At 35.4% G+C, this 22,427-nt stretch overlaps 1 protein-coding gene across 1 annotated transcript in view; it reads left to right on the forward strand.

Moving 5' to 3' along the window:
- Positions 1-22,427, forward strand: part of ANKS1B (ankyrin repeat and sterile alpha motif domain containing 1B) — a 450,276-nt gene that overhangs the window by 186,795 nt on the left and 241,054 nt on the right. Inside the window, 2 exon segments of the mRNA XM_009321298.1 lie at positions 6,476-6,482; positions 6,547-6,564. Of these exon segments, the coding sequence (XP_009319573.1) occupies positions 6,476-6,482; positions 6,547-6,564 (25 nt within the window).

Below are 22,427 nucleotides of genomic sequence, written 5' to 3' on the forward strand. Positions count from 1 at the left end.
TTTCTGCTCACCAGCTATATTTCTGAGCCCCATGTGATATGACTAGAACTGAAGGAAATGGCAAAAATGTGCCTGTTTTTTTAAAAGAACTTTTAGTCCTCCAAGCACACTTAGTGACCTCCAGTTTAAAAAAAAAAACAACCTCTCTGTATTACACACCAACCAGTGACAAAGAATTTTATCTGTTTTGTTTTCTCCTAAAACCATTCTGAAATAAAAGACAATTTTTATTTCTCTTTCTTACTCTCTGTGCATGTAACTCAACTGCATCTTTTTCTATTTGCTGTTTTAATGCTACTATCATTTGCTGTGATAAATCTCTCTTTTTATGTTGTTCCACGCTGTATAAAAAAATGGTCTATATGGGTGGGAAAACAAGCCTTCTGTACCTTTGATGAATATCCAACAACTAGGGTAGAGACAGTCTTACTCATTACCTAATTAATTAGGTATTTTATAACCAGCTCTAGTTGAACAATGTAAAAGAGACACATATAAGAGTACCTTGCAGGTGGTAGTACTCTTGCAGAAAATGAAAGTTTGATACCATTTAGTGAAGGGAGAAAATTGAACCCAGGTCTCCCTCATTCCGGAATAGCTGCTATCATTTTGTCTAAAATGGAGATGACACCATGAGTTCCAGAATTTTGATTCTAGCCTCAAAACCCCTTTTTTCAGTAGGAACTAGTCAATAAATCTGAGACACTTTCATGAATGGTTTCAGAATGACTGAATAGATCTTACTATAAACCAAGATGAAATATTTACATCTGATTTTTCCTATGTTGTTGAATAACTTCTATACAGCAGCTAGTTTGATAGTTTGCAACTAGATAAGAATTTGAAAAAATACTGGCAAGTTTGAAAAAAATCAAAAATATTCCTTGCTCTCAGGAGCATTTCTACACTTTGGTAGAAATAAATAATTGCACAAATTCAGGATATAACGAATAATATACATTGAAACTGTCAAGAGGTTTCTTTGACAATCTATAAAAACGTTATATGTTATACCTAATTTTGGACTTGGTTATACAAGTTCTGTATATGAGTACATTTTGTATTTCTAGTGGTAAAGTAGCTTTAATTATAAAGTTGTATAAATTGAAAGGATTTTTTTCCCATTTCTAATTTTTACATAGTGAGAGGCTCATTATCTTCTTAGAGTTATGCAGAGGATTCACTGAGAGTTTGGACTTATTCAGATGAAGAAGATAGGGGCAGATGGCCACGTCTGGGAAAGATACAAAGCTGTACTCTGAAAATGTCAGAACTGTCAGAGACTCAAATGAATAAATTCTCATAAGTTTAACAAAAACAGAAGGACCTAACATAAAAAGCATTAGAAAGGTTGGCCTGAGTAAGAGTAAAATATTTTCTGCCCTGTATCATGTTTGACAATGACCAAATATGAATGCCTTTAGGAAATGCATAATTGCAAAAAAAATCCATAGTGACACCTCTTCAGAATGTTGTTACAGCCTTCAACTATTTGCAGCCCAAGGTCCTCCTGGATGTTTCCTATGTACTACATAACCTTAGTAGATTTATGTTCTATGGATTTATCAATTCTCCATTGAACCCATGTATAATTTTTGTACCCACAAGATATTATTGCAAGGAGTTCCACACAACTAAATATCTAACCCCCATGAGGGAGTTGCACCTTTTGTTTCCAATCATTTAAAAATTCAGAAAGCTGAAAAGTGAGTCTATTGTTTATGTTCTAGAGCTTTCATTTGTGTGACTTGCACCTAGGAGATTGTGACACCAGCTGATGCCAATTTTCTGCATTTCAGCAACGCTGTTCATAGAACTAAGATTCTTAATTCCTGAGACATAGAATAATTTTCTTTTGGATTGTGGCTTTTTTTTTCTAGTTATGGATCTTTTTCTTATATCGGGAGAAGCCCTTTGTTAAATCATTTGAAAGACAAGTCTTATTCCCGCTTCTGTTGATGTTTTGTAGAGCTCATTAGTGACAATTTACTGTTTGTACATTTACAAGAATGAAAGTATTGAAGACTTACTCTGTAGTGGCATTATTTATGTATGTTACTTCTTAATATTTAATTCATGCTGAAGTACTCTTTTAAGAAGAACTCTGGGTTGATCTTGTACAGCTCACAAGGAATAATATTACTCATCTCCTAAGGATTTTTTTTTTTTTTTAAGAAAAATATTTAAGAATTGCTGTCTCCAGACATATCTCATAGGAATGGCAGGATTCTCTATAATCCTTCTTCCCCAGAATCCATATTGGCAACAGTGGCGGCAACATACATCTCATGTCATTAAAAAAAATCAAACATAGACTTCTACATAGTCTTACCACAATTGTTTGCAAGATGCTTACTTGTCAAGGATAAAGAATCTCCATGCAAAACCTCAAGCTATGTGTGAAAACCCAAACACATAGAAAAAATAATTTCATCATGGTGTTTTTAGTACCACTTTAATTAAAATCTAGTTTAGTTTAAATTCAACTTAGTTGAATTCTCTGGGGCCCAGTATGCTTGTTTTTTTAAAATTTATATTTAAGTTTTTATTCAAATATAATGCTCCCTTAGCAGCTTTTCATTTATCAAGCTATCAAGGTATCATATATATATATATATATATATATTCGTGCTTGAGAGCTGTCTTGTTACTGTTACACTTAGCTTACATGAGCTATAATCAGGAGAAAGGTAGATGTAGGTTTATTAAGTTTTAATGTTCACTGGATTCCATAGAATACTAAACCCAATACTGTAATTCAATAATAATTCAATATTTCAATAGAAGTAATTCAATAACAAATGATCAAAAGTTAATTTACTTTTTTGTTACTAGTTTTGGTGTTTCCCATAGCAGGACAGTGGGGTTGTTGGGGATTTTTGTTTCTGATAAATGGGTTTAAATTATGAAAAATCTACGTTTACCTATGCACCAGGCCACTAGGAGGCAGTTTAATATTGTTATTACTAAGGCAAAAGTAAAAACCAGGTATCCTTCAAATGAATCCTGTGTATCATACACTTGCTGAATCTTAAAATATTGTCTTAGAATGTTTAGTGGCACCTTAAAAATGGTGGAAGAACAAATCGTGTATTTTCTACAAAAAAAGTCAACAGAAGTATAGCACTCACACTGAAGCCCATCTTCCCATTTAATTTCAGCCAGAAGGAATACAGTTCATGCACTCTGAGATTGCTCCAGGGTGTAAACCAAAACACAATAAATGGGAACTGTCAGGAGATTTCCCAGCCAAACTAAAACACTAGTGTAGATGCACCTGTAAGCCTTCAGTATAAATCAGCTCCTATTAACCACGAAAGAATCAGAAGAAAGAAAACAAGGAGAAAGGAGAGATTCTGAATATTTCAGCTATAGAAAAAGCTCTAATTGTCCCTTTTACCGTGTCAAATATCAGAAAACCTGACTGTGAGATACAGGTTTTGTAAAACCAAGCTTATTGTTTTGCTTTTCTTTGCTGAGATAAATTCCAGGAAAGCCAATTGTTAAAACCATAAATATTCAATTATTTAAATCACTTGCAGTTTAGTCAAGCAATTAGAATAACCCTACCTGCTTGCTAGCTCGCTCGCATCCCTCTGAAAAAGTGAGATCATACTTATAATCGTCCTCTTCTCCCTCCTCCTGTAGAAGGTATCCTATGCCATCTTCATAGGCAAGAGAAAGGTGACGCTGAAAAAGAAAGAAATTGGATAACAAAATAAAAAAGAAAAATACTGCTAAAAGTACAGGTTCGGGGAACAGGGAAGACTGTTTTTCCCTGTATTACCAGGTATTTTTCACAAAGGTGAAAACATACATTAGTTGTCTTGAGCAACATGGACTGCATGGACTATACTACCCCAAGCTTTTTTTGTAGCTTAGGAGGTAGTTTTGTATCATGACTACAGAATAATAAATATTCATTACATTTTTTTTTTCATATTGTAAAATGATATATGGTCTGTCCATCTTTTCTTTCCCTTTCTGAGTGATGTACTCCCCTTCAGCGCTTACCATACTCTAATAATTCCTACAGGCAAAAAAACCCTGATGATGTCAGTTCCACTGACTTGGAATGAGAGCCCGTATCTGCCTGCATGGTGTGTCTAGGTGTTGTCAGGGGAAGTTCTCCTTGGACAGTATATCACTTAATCAGAAGTACTCAGAGAATTTAGGCAGGCAGCTAGTTTTGGTGGTTTAACAAGTAGCTGGTCCTCACCTCATCTGCTGTATCTTCATGCTTTTACTCTACAGCGAATGTTGAATTAATCTACTTCACAGTGAAATAGAGCTGGAGTGCAGTTCCTTACCATCCATGTAGGAGTGCTAAGAGTATACTCGTGGCCAGTTACTACAAGAGCATTGATGCTCAAGTGACATGTTGCCCCTTATCATGTAGCTATACTTCAAAAAAGGATGGGGAAATGGAAATATCACTAATCTCAATTAAAGATAAGGTGAGCAGAACCAAAGTACTAAATGCCTTGCTTAATTTTGAAGAAAAATTTTGGAACAGACCTTTTTCAAGTTCCAATCAAGTGTCATAATCAGACTTATGATTATTTCAGGAAATAATCAGACTTATAATTATTTCAGGTTTTCAGAAAATTCTGAACTGATACATTCTTTCTCTCAAGAACATTCTTCCACAGTATAGCAGCAATTGAAACATCACCTATAGCAACAGTAGCCATGGGGAAATATTTTTCCTCCAGCAGTGAAAGCAAACCACTATCACAAAAGGTAGTACATACAGTAATATCAAAGCAAGAATATCTCATGGTGGTGCTTACCTGGAATCTTGATGAAGTATACACTCTTAATGCATATTATAGTTTTTTGATTTTTAAATGACACACTTTGAGTTTGATAATGTCATGTATTTTGGTCTAGACGACTCTGCCTCTTATTACTCCATGGATGACATTGGGTTGCCTTAAATACTTACATCAGCTACGTAAATAATCAGCACAATTACTTTATAAAGTATCATATAGTTGTTTCCTTTCTTCACCTTTTGGGTTTTAAATGATCACAGATTATTATGTCTCATAATTTTTTAACTTCTTGTTATAATTAGATATTGTGTTGTGTTTTCCTTGTGAGAGCTTTATTTCTTTTTATGGGAGCTATAAGCACTATTCTTAGGACTTACAAACCAAGCTTGGTTATTGGATATGCACTTTCCTTCTGTTCTGTTCTTTTGCATCACAACCAATAAGACCACTCATGCTACTAAACACCATATTCATATACCGATACTGAGCTACAATAATTTCAACCAAAGAAAAACCCACCCATCAGTCTGTGTATAACTAAGTTCTGCCTCAACACCACAGACCACAGATCTTGTACAATCAGCATCCTATCTGCAAGCAAATTAAGCTTAAAGAATTGATTGATTAGTAAATACTGTCATTAAAGTAGTGTTAGAAAAAAATACACAAAATAGTAAAAGGACATTAACTATATTTCACAGCTATTAGTCATTTCAGTCCTAAATCTGATAACCCAAGGATAACAACACTGATGATGCAGGAAAAAAAAATGTTACTGAGCAAATAATTTTTCATCTAATAGAAATGTATTTCTTAGCATTCATTATACCCCTCATTTATTCCCTGGAAACTTGAGAGCTAAGCTTGAAATAAACTAAAGATATGGCAGTAGGTCCAGTGGTTCTCTTAGGTAAATGTCAATGATATGATTATAATAAATCTGATGAGAAATTTAAAAGTGTTTTGTATTTTCACTTAGGAATACTGTCACCTGCCAAAACTGTGCGAGAAAGAGAACAAGAAAAATGAGATAGTTGGGTCAAAAACAGGAGAGAGAAGAGAAAGAGAAAGCAAATAGCCAACAGCTTGGTGGTTAGGATACTTATCTATGCTGTAAAATTCTTCTTTCAAGTACCTGGGCTGAGCAGGGATTTAAACCTCTGTTTTCCACATCACCAATGAATGCCTCAAACTCCTGGTCTTGCAGGTTCATACGTTCTCTAGTTTCATCCATACATTCTTTTCTGGAGCTGAGAAACCTTTTGCCAGGAAAGTGTTACGGAAACCAACAACTACATCTTTTGTTAGACGAATTAACATTTTCCACCAAAAAGAGCAGAAAATTATGTGAAAAAGTCCTAAATTATCCTTTTGTGTAAAATCAAATAAATGCACCTACATTATCTTACAAGATAGCAAAATAAATTGCTACTGTTTTTTAATGGATATAGCAAATTGTTCTGCATGCTACCACTCACTCATTCATAACCTGAAAAACAAATTAGAGTTTTTGTAAAGGAATTTTAATTACATGCTGTAGTTACATATTCTATATTATTCTTTGAAGTCACTGTATAGACCAAAACATGCAAATATATTTTGCAAAATAAAATATTTGGTAAGATATCTATGGCTATGATTATCTTCAGAAGATGTCATAGAATCTTTGATACTGAAAATATATGCAATTCAGTAAGAAAATGTGTTTAAAATGCTGATTGCCAGTTAAAATTCTCTAGGGGCCTGATCCAGAATTTATTGGTATTAGTGGAAATAGTCATACTGAGTTTAGCAGATTTCAGATAGAATCAGACTCCAACACGTTAAAAATTACTTGTGTGGAAGAGCTTTTTCTTTCTAAAAACACTGGAGGCAAATACATTACTTCAAAACCAGTGGGATACCATTCTAAACTAAATCTATAATTCTAAAGTAGAACATGTGCATGATAGGTCTGAACAGTGATTTAAAACAGATTTGAATTGGGCTGGCACACTTAACTGACAAGACTTGGGATTATTCCGTGCTCTAAAAAAGCACTTAAATCTGCATGCTTCCTGTTTTTCTAATGCTAGAGATCAATTTTGGGCATTTTAGCACAGTACATCACTTATTTCTGTTTCAGATTCTAAAAATTGCTTTGAAGTATATGCCAGAAGCAAAATTATTTCTGCCCATAGATGAAATAACTCATTCTCTGTGGCTTCCTCAGATGCAGAGTCAATCCCTGCTCAGGAAAAATATCATTTTTAAAAATAGAATAATATGTAACTCCTAATTTTAAGTTTAGCACTTAGCATTCAGAAAACATTATGGGCTAAATTGTGGCACATAGTCACAAGCTCTTCTGACGGAGGTGCATCAAAGATGATCCGTCTCAGTTGGGCACAATCTGCCCTGGGAAATAAGAGAGAGAGGAGGGTTGGGTCCATTGCATGTTATGCCAGTGAAGAAGTTTACTCCAGTCCTGCTGGATAGGTGGTTATTAGAAAAGCATGGGGGTGTTAGAAAAATTTGGTCCATTTCCAGTATTTTTGACCCTTTCTTAAGAGTGCAAGTTCATGCAAAATAATTTGAGTCTGTTACCTCCTTGCCTGGTATTCTCAGATATGTGATATATAACATGCCAAAAGCAAAGAGGATTGGTTTACCTCTTCAGTCCCTAGCAGGAAAAGACTTCAGGGAGAGTTGCTGTCTGCTGTTCTTGAACAGCTGTCTTGCTAGCTGGTGTAAGGTCTCATGGCAGGCTTTCACACATACACAGAAGATCAGGAGCAGTACAGTCTGGGCCCGTGTAGATTCAGAGCAGTATATAAATAGAAAATGTAGAGTTATGTTGTATTTGAAAGAGACGTCTAGTTCAGACCATCACAGCTATAGTCACATTACTGCTATCTGGTTTTCAGAACATTTTCTTACCAATTTTCTGCATAACTCTGAATTCTGAAATACTATGAGATCATTGCAATGAAGCGTTATGTCATCATCTCTGTTGCTGAGGCATTCAGGGTCAATTATATCTTCCTATGTTAGGATGGATTATAAGGCGATTTCATACAAAGTGAAGGCAGGGCATGTTATCACTAAGGATAGCATCTGTGAATCATGCTGGAGACAGTTCTAGAGTTGTCCAGGATACCAAAAGGGTTTCATCAGTAGCTAAATTGGATCTTTGAAGCTATTAATTTTGCCACCCTTCTGTTCACAACCTTCCCAGATTTAGTGCAAATCCCACAATCCCTTCCTGGCTTGAGGTTGAGAGGACACATTTTCTTTTAATGACCCATCATTGGAGCTTTTGTCTGCATAAAACATTACTGAATTTGGCTGATGATATAAAATCTAAAGTACAGTTGAGAATAAATATATTAAGCATGTGGAAATTAATCTCACATTCTTTTCTGAGCATCTGGATTTCTGGAATGAGTAAGCTGGATGTACTGCTAAATACCATGTATGAGGAAGTGTAATAGGATAGAAGATGCTTATCCAAAATTTGAAAGGTGTTTGCATTGTTTAATGGTATGTAGCGTAATGTTTGGGAAATGAAAGTATATAGAATATTCTCTTATGGGATTATATTTTGGTGACTGACTGCTAAATGCTTTAGAATACCATGTATGAGGAAGTGTAATAGGGTAGAAGATGCTTATCCCAAATTTGAAAGGTTTTGTTTAATGGTATGTAGCGTAATGTTTGGGAAATGAAAGTATATAGAATATTCTCTTATGGGATTATATTTTGGTGACTGAACTTCTGTCTGGACCCAGAAATGCACAGTAAATGTGAAGGCTCTTTTGAAAAGTGTGGTTAACAATAGAAATGTACCTTTCCAGTCAGGTATTTACTAAAGCTGTTTGAAGCTCAAAGCCTGAATAAGCAAAACAGACGCAAAAGTTGTCCCAATTGCGGCTCAAGTGTGATTCTGCATATTTGTTTTATAATTAGATAGCATATTGGAATTATAGAATTGTGATAAAGAAAGATTTGGTGAAAACTGTGCTGCTCTGATATTTTGCAAAGAGTTACCGAAAATAAGTTAAGTGTGAAGCATTTCCCAGATGGTAAAAATTCACTCCAAGGAATTTAAATTGATACTCAAAATGTTGCTGTGTTCATGAAGCTCCTTTTGCATCTTTAAAAAGAAAATTGCAATGTACTCTAATCACTGCCAATTGTACTGTAATTTATTACAGGGAAGATTAAATGAACACAAAAATTGCAGGTGGAAATTTGATCTCTCCCTGCATTAAAAACTTGCAGTATAATAGCCTCATCTTTCAAGTTTTGACCTATTTTTGCTATATTATCATGAAACTGAGCTTTCTTCAGGGAAATATCAGTAAAACATCATGCCCTTATGAAAAAACTGTCAGTGTTAATTTAGTTACAGATACATTTCCTTCAGTGTAAGCAAGATTTCTTATAATCTCGTGATGTAAATAGTAGTTTCTAAAAAATATTTTTAATCAAAGGATTCATTATTGTGTTTGAAATATTTGAGTCAGTTTAGGATAACAGTCTAATATAAACCTTTCTCCAAATTCCTTAACATTGCAATAGTCTTACTGGTTTAAATTATTTTGCTGTTTAAAGTACACAATTGAGGGTTACCACGGGACTTATTTTTTTTTCCAAATTTTGCATAACATTTTGTTATCTAACATTTGATATGTGCTTTATGCAAACTGAGTCAATGCAAGTAATGCTTACTTGATTGAAGAACAGAAACATACAGAATTAATTTGGTATTATCAACATAATAATCAGAACTAATTCATATAATAAATGGCACATTCTTTGTCAAATGTGACTTACATTGAAAAAACAAAATTAAGTACCTCCGTAATTAAAATATCTATAAACTCAATGCAGAGAAAGATTTTTCTACGTTAAGCAAGTGCTTGTACATGCTCCTGCATAGACATGCCCTGTTTCCCCAGGATTTCCAACACAGAACTTCAATGTTTTATGAAAAACAAACAAGAGCGAAAGGACTTCAGCTGTGACTGATCCTAATTCTCTCCTTGCTCATGCATCATTCAGAAGCTGATCACAGTTTCACCCATATAGGTCACAATAGTTTGTCTATCTAAAATGCTAAGCAAGGGAAGTATATTGTTTAATTTCAGTGGCAGAAAAATATGTGATGCTGCTCATAGTCTGCTGAATAATTTCCATTGTGTTCTTCAGAGGTAGCTGCCTGTTAGTGGTAGTTAAAATGTGTTTTATGACATATGGATCAAAGCAGTTGTATGAATGACTGTGCTTCTAATTATTAATTTATTTCTGTGCATTTTGCAAGGAGAATTATTTAATACATTTCTGTCTACAGATAGTACAGCATTGTGAAAGCAAGCAATATAAGCCTTTCAGTTTGTGATACTGAGAAATGAAGGTGCTCTTTAAAGAAGATTGTTCTGGTTTTGGATTTTTTTAAAGCTGACAGTAAAGTACTAGAAGAAAACCTGAAAAATGGAGATATTAATCAAATTCATTTTATAAAGTAGCCAAAGATGAGGTTCTCACAGCAACCATATTTTAAAATAAAATAAAAAACAAACAGAAGTGTTAATTTCCATTTCTCTAATAAGCTGAAATATGGATCTGAACTTCTTGAGCATTTGTATCAAATAAAGGGAGCAAGAAAGGCATGTATCCAACAGCAGAGGAATGAATATGTCTGACTGTAAGCTTACCCATGACACACCAGTAAACTAATAATTGTTTTATCTTTAAAGAGACATTAAACATAAAATATGAAATGCAACCACTGTAGTAGGTGACATTTATTGTCAGATTTATTAGTAGAAATTATACATAAAAAATCAAGTATGTATTTTTAGCATGTATTTGAGAAACTGGGTTAAATGCTGATTCTTAGAATTTTACGTTTAAACTAAGCTATGTAAAGAAGAGCTGTTAGCAGCTTCAGTATCTACTTTAATGTTTGCCTCATTGCTATGATTTTGATTATTCTTCATATTATTCTTCATCTGTTTGATGTTTTGAAAATGACTTATTCTAAGACATAGTTGCTGGGAATTAATCACTGTTTTCGTAACATCTTTATCACTGATCTTCTGGTCTTTAGATGGAGCCCCTCCCTTTTTAAAACATGAGGAATAACCATGCATCTGCTTTTTTTCTGATTCAGTTGAATATGCTGAATACTGAGCTCTTGGCTGTGAACCCGTGTCGACTCTTCAATTGCTTGTATTGTCCTTCTAGCTTAACATACCCTGACTTCATTTTCTTCTGTATCAAATGATATTCATTTGTTCAAATGAAATGCAGAGTATCTAGGAAGACTATACTCTTTAAGATACTGCTATAGAATGACTGATAAAATTAGAGGTAGCTTTATTGTAAACACTACTTTTAAAATACTATAGGGGAAGTAATATTAATGCTACAGTTAATATTCTTTATTCCATTACTAATGCATATTTAAACAGCGCAAGTATAGATTACTGGATTTTTTTTTGGTGAGACATCGCCAGAACCACATCAGCAAAATGAAAGGTGGTACCAGAACTGTGCTATGACTACCTTGATTTGGTACAATAGTACTAGTGTTTAGATTGCAGTGATTTTATACAGCCTATGCTTTGCTGTTCAGGGCATCAGCTGGGTAATTCAGCTCAAGAAGAGCTTATCCATTATGTCTTACTGACATAAAACTTCCTGTGAAATTAATAAGAGAATGGCTTCCATAAATCTTGCATATATCACAGAAATGAATCCAAAATATTTTAATGTTTTGCTTATAATGAAGATGTTGCGAAATATCAATGAGTATTTTTGTCTGAAGAGTGAATTTAAAATTCAGCTTCCCTAATGATTCAATGCATTTTGGAAATAATATAAGTTGTTGATATCAGTTCTTTTCCAATTTCGTTGGCGTAAAATACACATAAAACCCAGACAGTTTTTCTGATCTTGTGTAAAAACATACTGCTTCATAAACTGGTTACTGACTGAATTAAGTGGATTCCCACACTGATTCCCATTCAGTGAGATTACTTTTTCCATGTTTTGTTTCATCGCAGTGGAGCTGGGTTGCCTAAGCAACCAGTAAAATACCAGGACTGGGACGTGGCTGCCGCTTTCTTCCTCTCTCCTAGCCTGAACAGAGTCAGTGCTGTGCAGGGCTCCCAATCTTGAGTGCCCGTGTAAGGAAAGCATTGCCCATCACACTGTACAAAGCGTAAAGTGAATAAACTCCCCTGGACTAGACAAAACCTGTGCTGTTTCGTGTTGAGGGGTCTCCTGGGAAATACGGAGCTGGAGCTGTTGCATTGGATGAGGTCAGAGAACCAAGGGCGCACATCTGAGGACGTGCATCTTCATTAGCTCTGTTCTCATAGGGGAAGCTATCAGGGAGAAAACTGAAGCACCGCAAAGTGGTGTGGCTTGGTGAGAGACACACATAGAATATGTGTAATGTAGAGATGTGCAGACAATCACAAACTCTTGTTAGAGCTTCACTTTCTCTGCATACAAATTGTCTTGCCCAAAAGATGTGTAGCTCTGCGAAGTGGTGTTCCTGGGCAGGATATTTTTCAGGAGTCCTGTTGGTGGTTTTCACATTTCAGTTATTGTTAGATAAAGAGGCACTTAACTGCTCCTCCTCTTGGATTAAACAGAAAGTGGACGGTAGGCCCCATACTTCAACAAAATTTATCGGTCTAATTTGTTTTGCTACGAGTTGAAAATATCAAATTATTTGAAGTAAATCTCCTACCTCTGTTTAATCTACAGCAAAATTTCATTGGTAGAGTTTGTTGAAATATGTGGATTATCAGAAATAACCATGTTACGTTCTCAACTTGTTCTTAACTGTATTAATTAGATTGAGTACTCTTCAGATCAGATGCTGTAATATGAAAAACAGCGAAATGTTCTATTAAAAAGATTTGGGGTTTTTGAGTTTATACAATGAGAAAAGTTGAAATTCTTACACTAACATTGCCTTTCCTGTCTTTAATTACTTGATATCTCACATTCATTTTTTATGCAATTTTTGTCATGCAATTTTATTTTTTTATTTGTTCATGAATATTTTCCACAGGGCTGTAATAGCAGATCTTATTTACTTAATTTTCAGTTAAAATTGAGGCAATAAGAGGGTATTTTAAGAAGAAGATGCTTATGTACAATGAAAAGAAAAATAAAACCTTTTATTCCTTTTTTTATTCCTTTTAGCAGTGAAGAAAATAAAATGTGAATTTAGCATAAACTAACGGAGTGTAACTTTCCTGTGCATGCGGATAAGGAACTCTGATGCTTTTGCTCACTTGTTTGAGTGCACAGTTCTGGTACCTTGAGGGAGAGACGATGGGTTTGAAGGTTCCATTTTTCCTCTCCTTGTCTTCCATCAGCTATGAACCCCAATGGTCCGTAGTGCAACAGAGAGCATTTTGCTGTCCCCAAAATATTAAAACACTGTGACAGGGGCTCTCTACAAGTTTTTCTTACATAGCCAGGCTGAGTGGGAGTATGAAAAAGCCATGTCTCTGTTCAACATGTCTCTGCTACCAAAGAACTGTGTACAAAGGCAATTTACTATTTGAAAGCAGCCCTTTTGCTAAAGTGCCTGATGATTTTGCTTTTTGCTTGTATAAACTGTCTCTTCTTTGGGCGGGGGTGGGGGAGGGTGTCTTCTAAAACACTTAAAGCTAAACTGAAAATCCAGACCTGTGGCTATTTTAGTACCAGGAGAAGACAGTCTTTAGGGAGACACCAATCCATGTAACAGTTCCAGATATGGGTGGTTTTGCTCACACACACATAAGTCGAAATTAACTGGTCAGCTCAAATGAATGAAGTTACCCATATACATGATTATATATAAACCTGGTCTTTTTCTAGAAAAAAATGTCAAAATACATTGCTTTTTCTTGAAAAAAATAAATAAAATGTTTTTCCACAATTTAAGTTTTTTGAAACATCACTAATTAACATAAGAAAAGTGCAGCCTATTTAAGAGATAATTGCCAGGATATACAATTGACAGCAAAATTAGTGCTCTTAGTTTTTTATCATATTATTAGCCCCCTCTACATACAGACTGAACAAATCTGTTTTATGCTCCTGATAGCTAAGGAGAAATATTAATACACTTACTGTAGGGGAAAACACTGACTAATCACTTGCAGACCACATTGAAAAAAAGATCCATACTCAAATGTAAATACCAAACAAAATTGGATTTATGGCTTTATTTAGTTTTCAATATTTGAAAGCTTAATAAACTGCATTTAAACCATGTACAGGTATGCATTTTATTTCTGAACTGTTTCATTATATGGTTTGCTTTTTAGAGGCTTGTGTGTCTTCACAATGTGTCATAAGTAAATGTAATAAATAAACAGAAGGCTTGCATCCTGTTAAAGCTCTACATATTAGTAGGGTGAACAGAATAGAAAAATGTAGCTTAATATAATACTAGTCTTCCAAAATGAAGAGTTAAAGTACTACATATCTGTTGCTGAAAAATGCCAGAGAATTCTGGCAGTTATAATAGTGTATTGGTAGGAAAAAATGAGTTGCTTCTAGAAATACTTTGAGAATCTATTTTATTTACTAGCTATTCATTAAAGCCATGAATTTTAATTGTAATAAAAAGTATTAGCACTAAAACGTAAAAAAATTAAACCAAATGGTCATGTTAAGAAATACAGTCCTTAAATTTGTTCTGAGGCAGTATTATATATTCATTGACTTCAGTAGGCTTTGCACAAGGCTTCACATGTCAAAGGTAATGGCAGTTTATCAGCATTTTATGTTTTCTCAGAAGCAGAATTACCACAAAATCATTATTTTGTAGTCATTCATGCTATCTGTGAGAAATGTGACACTCTGGAAATAATGAATATTATATTGAAAAGTGGCAGATGTTAACTCCATATGGATTAGTCAGGAACTATTGTAACAGCTTCATGAATGTTAGGTATATCAGAGGATCCTCTGGGTATTTTCACTCAAAGAATTCTGTGGGGATGAGAGAGCCAAGGACATCTGAAGCATTCTTGATCTCTCCTGCCAATTTACTGCAGTGTAAACTCCGGGTTTTGTACTGCGTCTTAAATTGTTTTGAGGAGCTGTTTGGGGACCTGTAGTTCATGGCATGTCTGTGGATGGTCTCTGAACTCTTCAGTACTGATGTTCTGCAGCGCCAGTGCCTGTTCTTATGAAGGACTAGATGCAGTGACCCCGTCCCAGGTTCTTTTGTGCAGCCTTTAATGATGGTATTCCTCCATCAATGTCACATTTTCCTCTTGGAACTGAAGTTAATGGATGGTAGTTAATACAAATGACATGCTTTGGTACAGCACAAGCATCTTCTCTGTGAAGTTTTAGCCGCTATTGGAATAAGAAAATATGAGTTCAGGAAACTCGGAAAACAGAGACCTGGAAATAAAAAGCAATTGCTCTGAGTTAATATAAATGTCCTTTTTCCCCCAATCCAAAGACAAACAGATGGTGGTCAGTAAAGAAGGGGCTTGTAAGATAGTTTTATAATCTTTAACATTAATGATAGTAGTAGTAGTATAACAATATCTAGTTCTTAAATGTGTATTTGTATTAATTATTTCTTATACCATCTTACAAAGGTCAGTATTGTCCCCATTTTACAATATTTCTGTATTGTACGATGAACATGTGAAGATAAAACCAACAATTCAGGAACTAGAAGCAATTCATCTGTAGACCTGTGTGAGGACTAGTTAGTCCTGAGAGAGAGCACTAAATAGACAAAATGCACTAAATAGACAAAAATCATATTGGCAAGACTGTATCTCAGACCTGACCTATTTTTGTGAGACATTGCGTGGTGATATTAGGCTTACAGTTGCATTCAGAGTTAGATAAATCACATTACACAGCTGTGCAGCATTTGGTGCTTGGTGTGCTTTCCTTGGTAGTGATGTCAGATAAGAAGTGTTAGAAATCATAGAGATTGAGTCATTTTCTGGGAAGATAATTGTGTAGGAGAGGGGAGGAGGCAGCTGATATGGATTGGGATCATAATTTGGAGCAATGAGGGAAGACTGCACAGCACAGGGTTGATGATACCCTGTTTTTTGGGAAGCTGGAGATGTGCAGTGGAAAGGTTAAGAACAGTGTTTTAGATGGAAGCTTCACAGATGCATTGATAGTGTCTTGACTCTCATATTTTCTAAGGTTAGCTCTCATAACCGAGTTGGGTATAAAATCTCAAGTGATGTGAATTTTCATATGGAATTAAATTCTTTAGGTCACTCAGGTGACCTTAAATCATATCAGGCTCTAGACAATAAGCTCAATGACCGCCTGGTTACCTAGATGTGTATATAAGTGATTTATAATGTTATAAGATAGTTTCTTCAAAACGTATTTTCTCAATAAATATTGCTTTGTTTTTTAGAAAGCTGTCTTGTCAGTGGTCAGCTTTGTCATAGCTCGTTAGCAAGCTGGCCACAGCTTCTGAAATAAGGTCATACCTGCTAGGATAATTTGGGGTTTTTCAGGACGATTTGGTTGCCAGCATTAAAGAAGATGAATACAGTTTTTATTACGCAGATTTGATGATGAATCGAACTCATAAGAGCTAAATGGGTTGCTGTGGAAGAGATCGTAAAAGGTTTAGGTATTTAACTGAACTTGGCAATCATGGCAACATTGCAGACTCCTGATACAATTTTTCTCTATACTTTTCTCTGTGTGGTTGCTGCAAGCACAATAAATAAACTTTTAAATGAACACTGTATTTCTAGCTCCTCTTCCAGTAAAAAATGGCTTTCAAGGACCCTAGAGAGCCTGTTTGTCTTAAACAGAACAAACCAGTAGATAGTCTGACATACCAGTCTTCTCAGTTGTAAGAATACTAGGTACCATCTGCCTCTGATTTAAATTCATTGTATCATAACTGCGTGAAAAGTCATGTCTTGCAAAATAATATTTAATCATTTAAATCTTTTAAATCTTTTAAAATCATTCCGTTAGAGTTAAACCATACTCATGAAACTTCACATTGTCCTTTGAAGTATGTGTGCCTAGAAGTAACACATCATTACTATAGCCAAAGGTCTTTATAAAACATTATCTAATTTTTCAATTTACTATATATATAATGACACTTTGTATACTCCATAGTTAAATTTGTTTTCTCATATATTCAGTTCCTTTCATGTTAAAAAAGATTCCAACAGACATTAGTAGAGAAGCATAAAAGCACAGTACAAGCATTTTTAAAGGACTCCTGAAAAATTCAGGATTTATGGTGAAGTCTGCTAAGCATCTTAAAAGATGCTGATAATACTTAGCTCTCATATAGTGCTGTTTTCATTAGCAGGTCTTAAAGCCCTTTAGAAGGATTCGTATTATCACAGCCAAGGAAATTCAGGCAAACTAATCCAAAACTGATTTTCCAAAGTCACCTCGTAAACTACTGAAAAGGCTAGGAGTAACTCCTGAGTCACAATAGAGCAGTTTTTACTTCAAACTACAGTGTTCTCTTCTGCAATATGGTTTGCTTTAGTTAGACAGTCTTCCATTAAGAGAAATAGATTGCTTTTAATAATTTGTAACATTGTGCTTGCGGATTTTTAAATTAAAAAATATAATGGTTTTTAAATTTTAAAAGGTATCTGAGTGAGCTAGGCAAATTGAGGCAAAAACTAACTCACTTAGTCTTCCTTGGCAGCCCCAGTATTTTACTTAAATTGTAGAGAATATTTCTGCAAAACTGGCAATTGTGCCATCTTTAAACTGCCTCTAGCTTGAGAACTGGTATTAAAATACAGTATAGCATAGCCTAATTTGGTCTGGCATTTGGAGCAAGTTTCACAGCCTATTCTATGCACTGCAATGATATTGCAAGATTTCTGTAACTATGTAGGGTTTTTTTAGAGCTATCTTGGTCCGTATAGTGCACTGTAGTTGTTGTGAATGCAGTGTGGTCACATCTCGTGTCCCTTTAAGTAGTTTTGTTTTTATTCCTTTCTGCTGACCTTTCATATCACCTGTTCCTTTTCTCCTCTTATCATGATTCAGCTGCAATGTTAAATACTAATGAGAGAACTTGATGCAAACAAAGGTATTCATTTTAAGTTACAATAAACTGATTTTTGTGGATTTTCGGTAGGTGTGCAGGTATGCAGCCATTAAACAAGACAGTGTTCAAGCATTTGTGCTTGCAGATCTTATTTCTAGTGTACACTTGTATCAATACTTAAAACAGAGGAATATTTTAAAAAATTTCAATGCATACTCTTATTTTCAGTCAAATTAGTTTTCATCTCTTACACTTTTTCCATCATCTAGAGTCTTTCTGACAAGAAGCAAATTTGCCATTAAACTAGGTAATGAAAACATTGCCTATGTTTCATAAACAAGGTCTATGTATCCTCTTTTGTATCTAGAAGGGGTTGTGTAAAACCTTATTTTCCCTTAGTGGAAGGGAAATAACCACTTCAGGTAGTTCAGATTTTTCACTGGATACCAGAATTTATATTTAGAAGGGGCAATCTTTTAACAGAATACTCTCAGTGAACAGCTGGTACACAGTAACATTTTATATCATTACCGCTGTCTTCAGAGTGATTTTATGACTCATCCTTAGTTTGATACCAAGACTAGAAGCTTAAATTACGTTCAAGTTTTCTCCCTTCATATTTCAAAAAATGTTCTCTTCAGAAATAAATGACCTATATCTTAATCTTTTGATTTACATAATTCTTGACGATGTGTAAAATTCTAATAAATAATTGTGCTCTTTCAAGAAAATCGATTCCTCTCCAGTGGAATATGTAAAAATCAAGTTTCTTTCTAAACATACAGGTGTTGATTTGGTAGGTTTTGAATGTTCTACTGTGAAAAAATCAACTGAACTACATTTTTATTCCAATACAAAATTACTTCATATTGGTGAATGTAGTTCAATCATTATTATTATTCAGCTAATCTGCGTCACATGTGCAAAGATATCTTCCAAGAAAGCACCTTTGTGTTCCCAAATTCTCAAGCAAAAGCAGTTGTTACATTGAAAACTACTCTTAAATTAGGATAGTGGAAATTTGACATGATGACAGATTTATGAGAGAAACATTAACAACGTACTTACTGACAGATTTGCGGTATTCCCACTGAAATTGTGAGAGGGGATAGAAATCTTCAAGCTGGAGACAGGATTATTAGAAGCAACCGCTTGGAGGCCACTGTAGAGAGTGGTGCCTTCTATGCCAGATGTGTTATTGGAGTGGGATATGAGAGAAGATGAACTACATCTAAAAAATGATTGTTGGTGTCTCTAAGATCCCAGCTGTCAATTAAGTGCTCTTGATACTGTTGCGAGAGTAAAGGCTCTACACGATATCCCTGTGTTAGTATTGTTTAGTCACGTAGGGGGTGTGCAAGGGATGATAGCTATATTGAGCACCCAGGGCTGATGCTTTCAAATCAATCATGGTGTTTATACATGAAATTAAGAAAGAAGTCCGCCTAGTTCACCAGTTTATTTTAAGAATATGTGGGAGCCTAATTGTGTTAACAGTCTTTGAAGTTGTAGAGGAAGCAGAACAATAACAATCTCAGGCATAACACTTCCAAACTTTTCTTGTGCTTTGTCACAAACATTGGACCTGCATATTGTCAGTGTTTCCATTTTCTGAAGAATGCAGCAGATCATCAAATAACCTTTTCGGCAAAAGGCTAAAGGGCATTGTGAAAAGGCTAAAATTCATCCTTAGATTTTATAATACTCTTCAGAGTGATACAACACGATGACTCCTTTACCTGATTAAACTGTTTTCCCCTTTTCCCTCCACTCCTATCTGTTTCTTTGGTGTAACCTCCATGAATGCTTTTGTAGTCACATGAGAATGTAGGATGAAACTTTGTATTTTAAGGCTGAAGTTCTCTCTCTAAAGTTAGCATAAGGAAAAGTAGATTCTGTAAGTGTACGCATGATTATCTTCCAATTCACAAGAAAGGCATGGGTTCATGAAACAGGTCAAAAATGCCTTTGGTATTCTGTTCCTTCACTTGGCTTCTTTTCAAGCTGTTACTTGGTTGAGCTTTGCCTCCTTTGCCCTCAGTTTTTCAGATATTACTGGAATTCTTGAAGATTTCTCTTCAAGGCCCAAAGCAGTGACTTTTCCTTGTGTTGGTCTAGATATGAGCTATGACCTTGGTATCCACTTCCAGCAATGCTGGAAGCTTGGCTTCCAGCTTTTTATTACCCAAGCTTTGTACTATTTCTTTGTTTTGGGATGTTGTTTCTTTGGTTTTTTTCATATGGTTCTGGATGCTTACAATGACTGAAGGAGAAGAAAGCACTTGGGATTTTGAGCTGAGGCCCATGAATACAGTAATTTCTGTTCAGGAGTCAAAACATAGGCCATACGTAAGATTGCACAGCAAAGGAATAAGTGTATAAGGACTGAGAAGGTGTCTCTGATTACTTTGAAAAAATTCTGGCTTCATGACTGAAGGTTATCTTGGCTTAACAATCAATTGTCTTTACAACCTGGCTTACAACTCAGAACAGCATGGCTGGGCTTCCCACATGGCATAGCTGAAAGGATTGGTGAGTGAATATGGAAAATATTAAGAAAACTCACTGTTGACACAGCTAAACATCTGAAGAAGATGAAGCTTTAATACAAAAACACATCTGTCATGTAGTTATGATAGCAAAGAAAAACTACTTATCGTAGAATAACTAAAAAGTATTTGGGGTTATTCTGTTATTTTTAATTGAGTCAATATACAGGTTTTCAAAGGTACTTCAGCTGCTTTAAACTTGTAATTGATTTTTTCATACGTTTTCCCATGATTTTCATGATTGTGATACTGACAACATTATTATGACTTATTGCAGAGATTGTCTATGACAAATCTATAGGTCTAATTAAAGCAGCAAAATCAAATGTAATACCAAAAATAATGTCATTGTTATTTGTGTAAGAAAAGTTGCATTTAAACACAATTGACCTCAGGCAAGGTATGCAGTAAAACTAATAACTCCATTCAATTCACTTCAGCTATAGAGAGACAGCAAACTGGGCAGTGTCCATTCAACAAGTATTTGAAAACCTCAGCTTGCACCTGGACAGTAATTTAGATTTGCAGTGGCTGTGATAATATGGGAGAGGAACATGGCAGAAATGAAAGACAGAGACATCTAGTTTCAATATCTTGATCAAATGAGCTTCCTGACCGGAGGTAAAGATGTAGCAAGAAGACTGAAAGCACTTGCCGAGCAGTGCAGTTCTGGTAACATTCAATAGTTCCCTGGAATTAGAATTCAGATTCCCCCTTAGCTTCCGCTTCTGTGTTTTCCCACTCTCCTTTTCTAATTAACTATTCTTGAATATTTTTTATTTCTCAGGCATTTTAGCTCTTCTTTAAAGTGCTTTTTTTTTTTCTTTTTTTCCCCCCAAAATCTGCAAGCAGCTTTTTTGTATATTCCCTTTAGAGTGCAGTGTGAAATAGAAACTAAGTGAGATCATAGGGGCTTTGCCTTTTACAAATACTTCAATAAAGATTAAATTGTGAAAGAATGATTCCATGATTAAAACTGAAAACTGATTTTCATATTTAGTGTCCTTGGAGTGGGGGCACTAGCTGATCTGTACAACGCCTAAGAACTGGGTTCATCTTCTTTTTCAACTCCTTTGGGTGTGCTATTGGAGGTGCATATTGCAAGGGAGACGAACCTCCTTATTCTATGCTCTTATAGGCAGGACAGGTACAAATGGCACTTTCTGACCTTAAGTTTATGAATTTGAGTTACCAACTGCTGTATTTATATTCTTTTTAAAGACATTGTACCATACATGTCAGCTTCAGGAAAAGACAGGCTAGCATTGCCTTAAACTCTAGTCCACTTTAACAACCGAGAGCCTTTGTCTGATGCCTCCCTTTAAAATTCATAGAATCAAAGAATCATAGAATGGTTTGGGCTAGAAGGGACCTTTAAAGGTCATCTAGTCCAACCCTCCTGCAATGGGCAGGGACATCTTCAACTAGACCAGGTTTCTCAGAGCCCCATCCAGCGTGACCTTGAATGTTTCCAGGGATGGGGCAACTACCACCTCCCCGGGCAACTTGTTTCAGTGTTTCATCATCTTCATCGTAAAAAATTTCTTCCTTATATCTAGTCTGTACCTACCTTCTTTTAGTTTTAAACTATTACCCCTTGTCCGATCACTACAGGCCCTACTAAAAAGTCTGTCCTCATCTTTTTATAAGCCCCCTTTAAGTATTGAAAGGCCACAGTAAGGTCTCCCTGGACCCTTCTCTTCTCCAGGCTGAACAACCCCAACTCTCTCAGCCTGTCCTCGTAAGAGAGGTGTTCCATCCTCCTGATCATCTTCGTGGCCCTCCTCTGCACTTGCTCCAACAGGTCCATGTCTTTCCTGTACTGAGGACTCCAGAGCTGGATGCAGTACTCCAGATGGGGGTCTCACCAGAGTGGAGTAGAGGGGCAGAATAACCTCCCCGCTAAACACCTCTCACATCTTGGTGTACAGTGATACTTCCACACCCACAATGAAGATGAAATATTTTTACTTGCCCTGAGTCAGTCTCTCTGTCAAGATAAATTAAGGAGAATTCATACCACAAAAAGGCTTAGAGTTCTTACTTTTCAACAGGAAT

The sequence above is a fragment of the Pygoscelis adeliae genome, unplaced genomic scaffold, assembly GCF_000699105.1.
Source record: "Pygoscelis adeliae isolate BGI_AS28 unplaced genomic scaffold, ASM69910v1 Scaffold232, whole genome shotgun sequence".
NCBI classification, from domain to species: Eukaryota; Metazoa; Chordata; class Aves; order Sphenisciformes; family Spheniscidae; genus Pygoscelis; species Pygoscelis adeliae.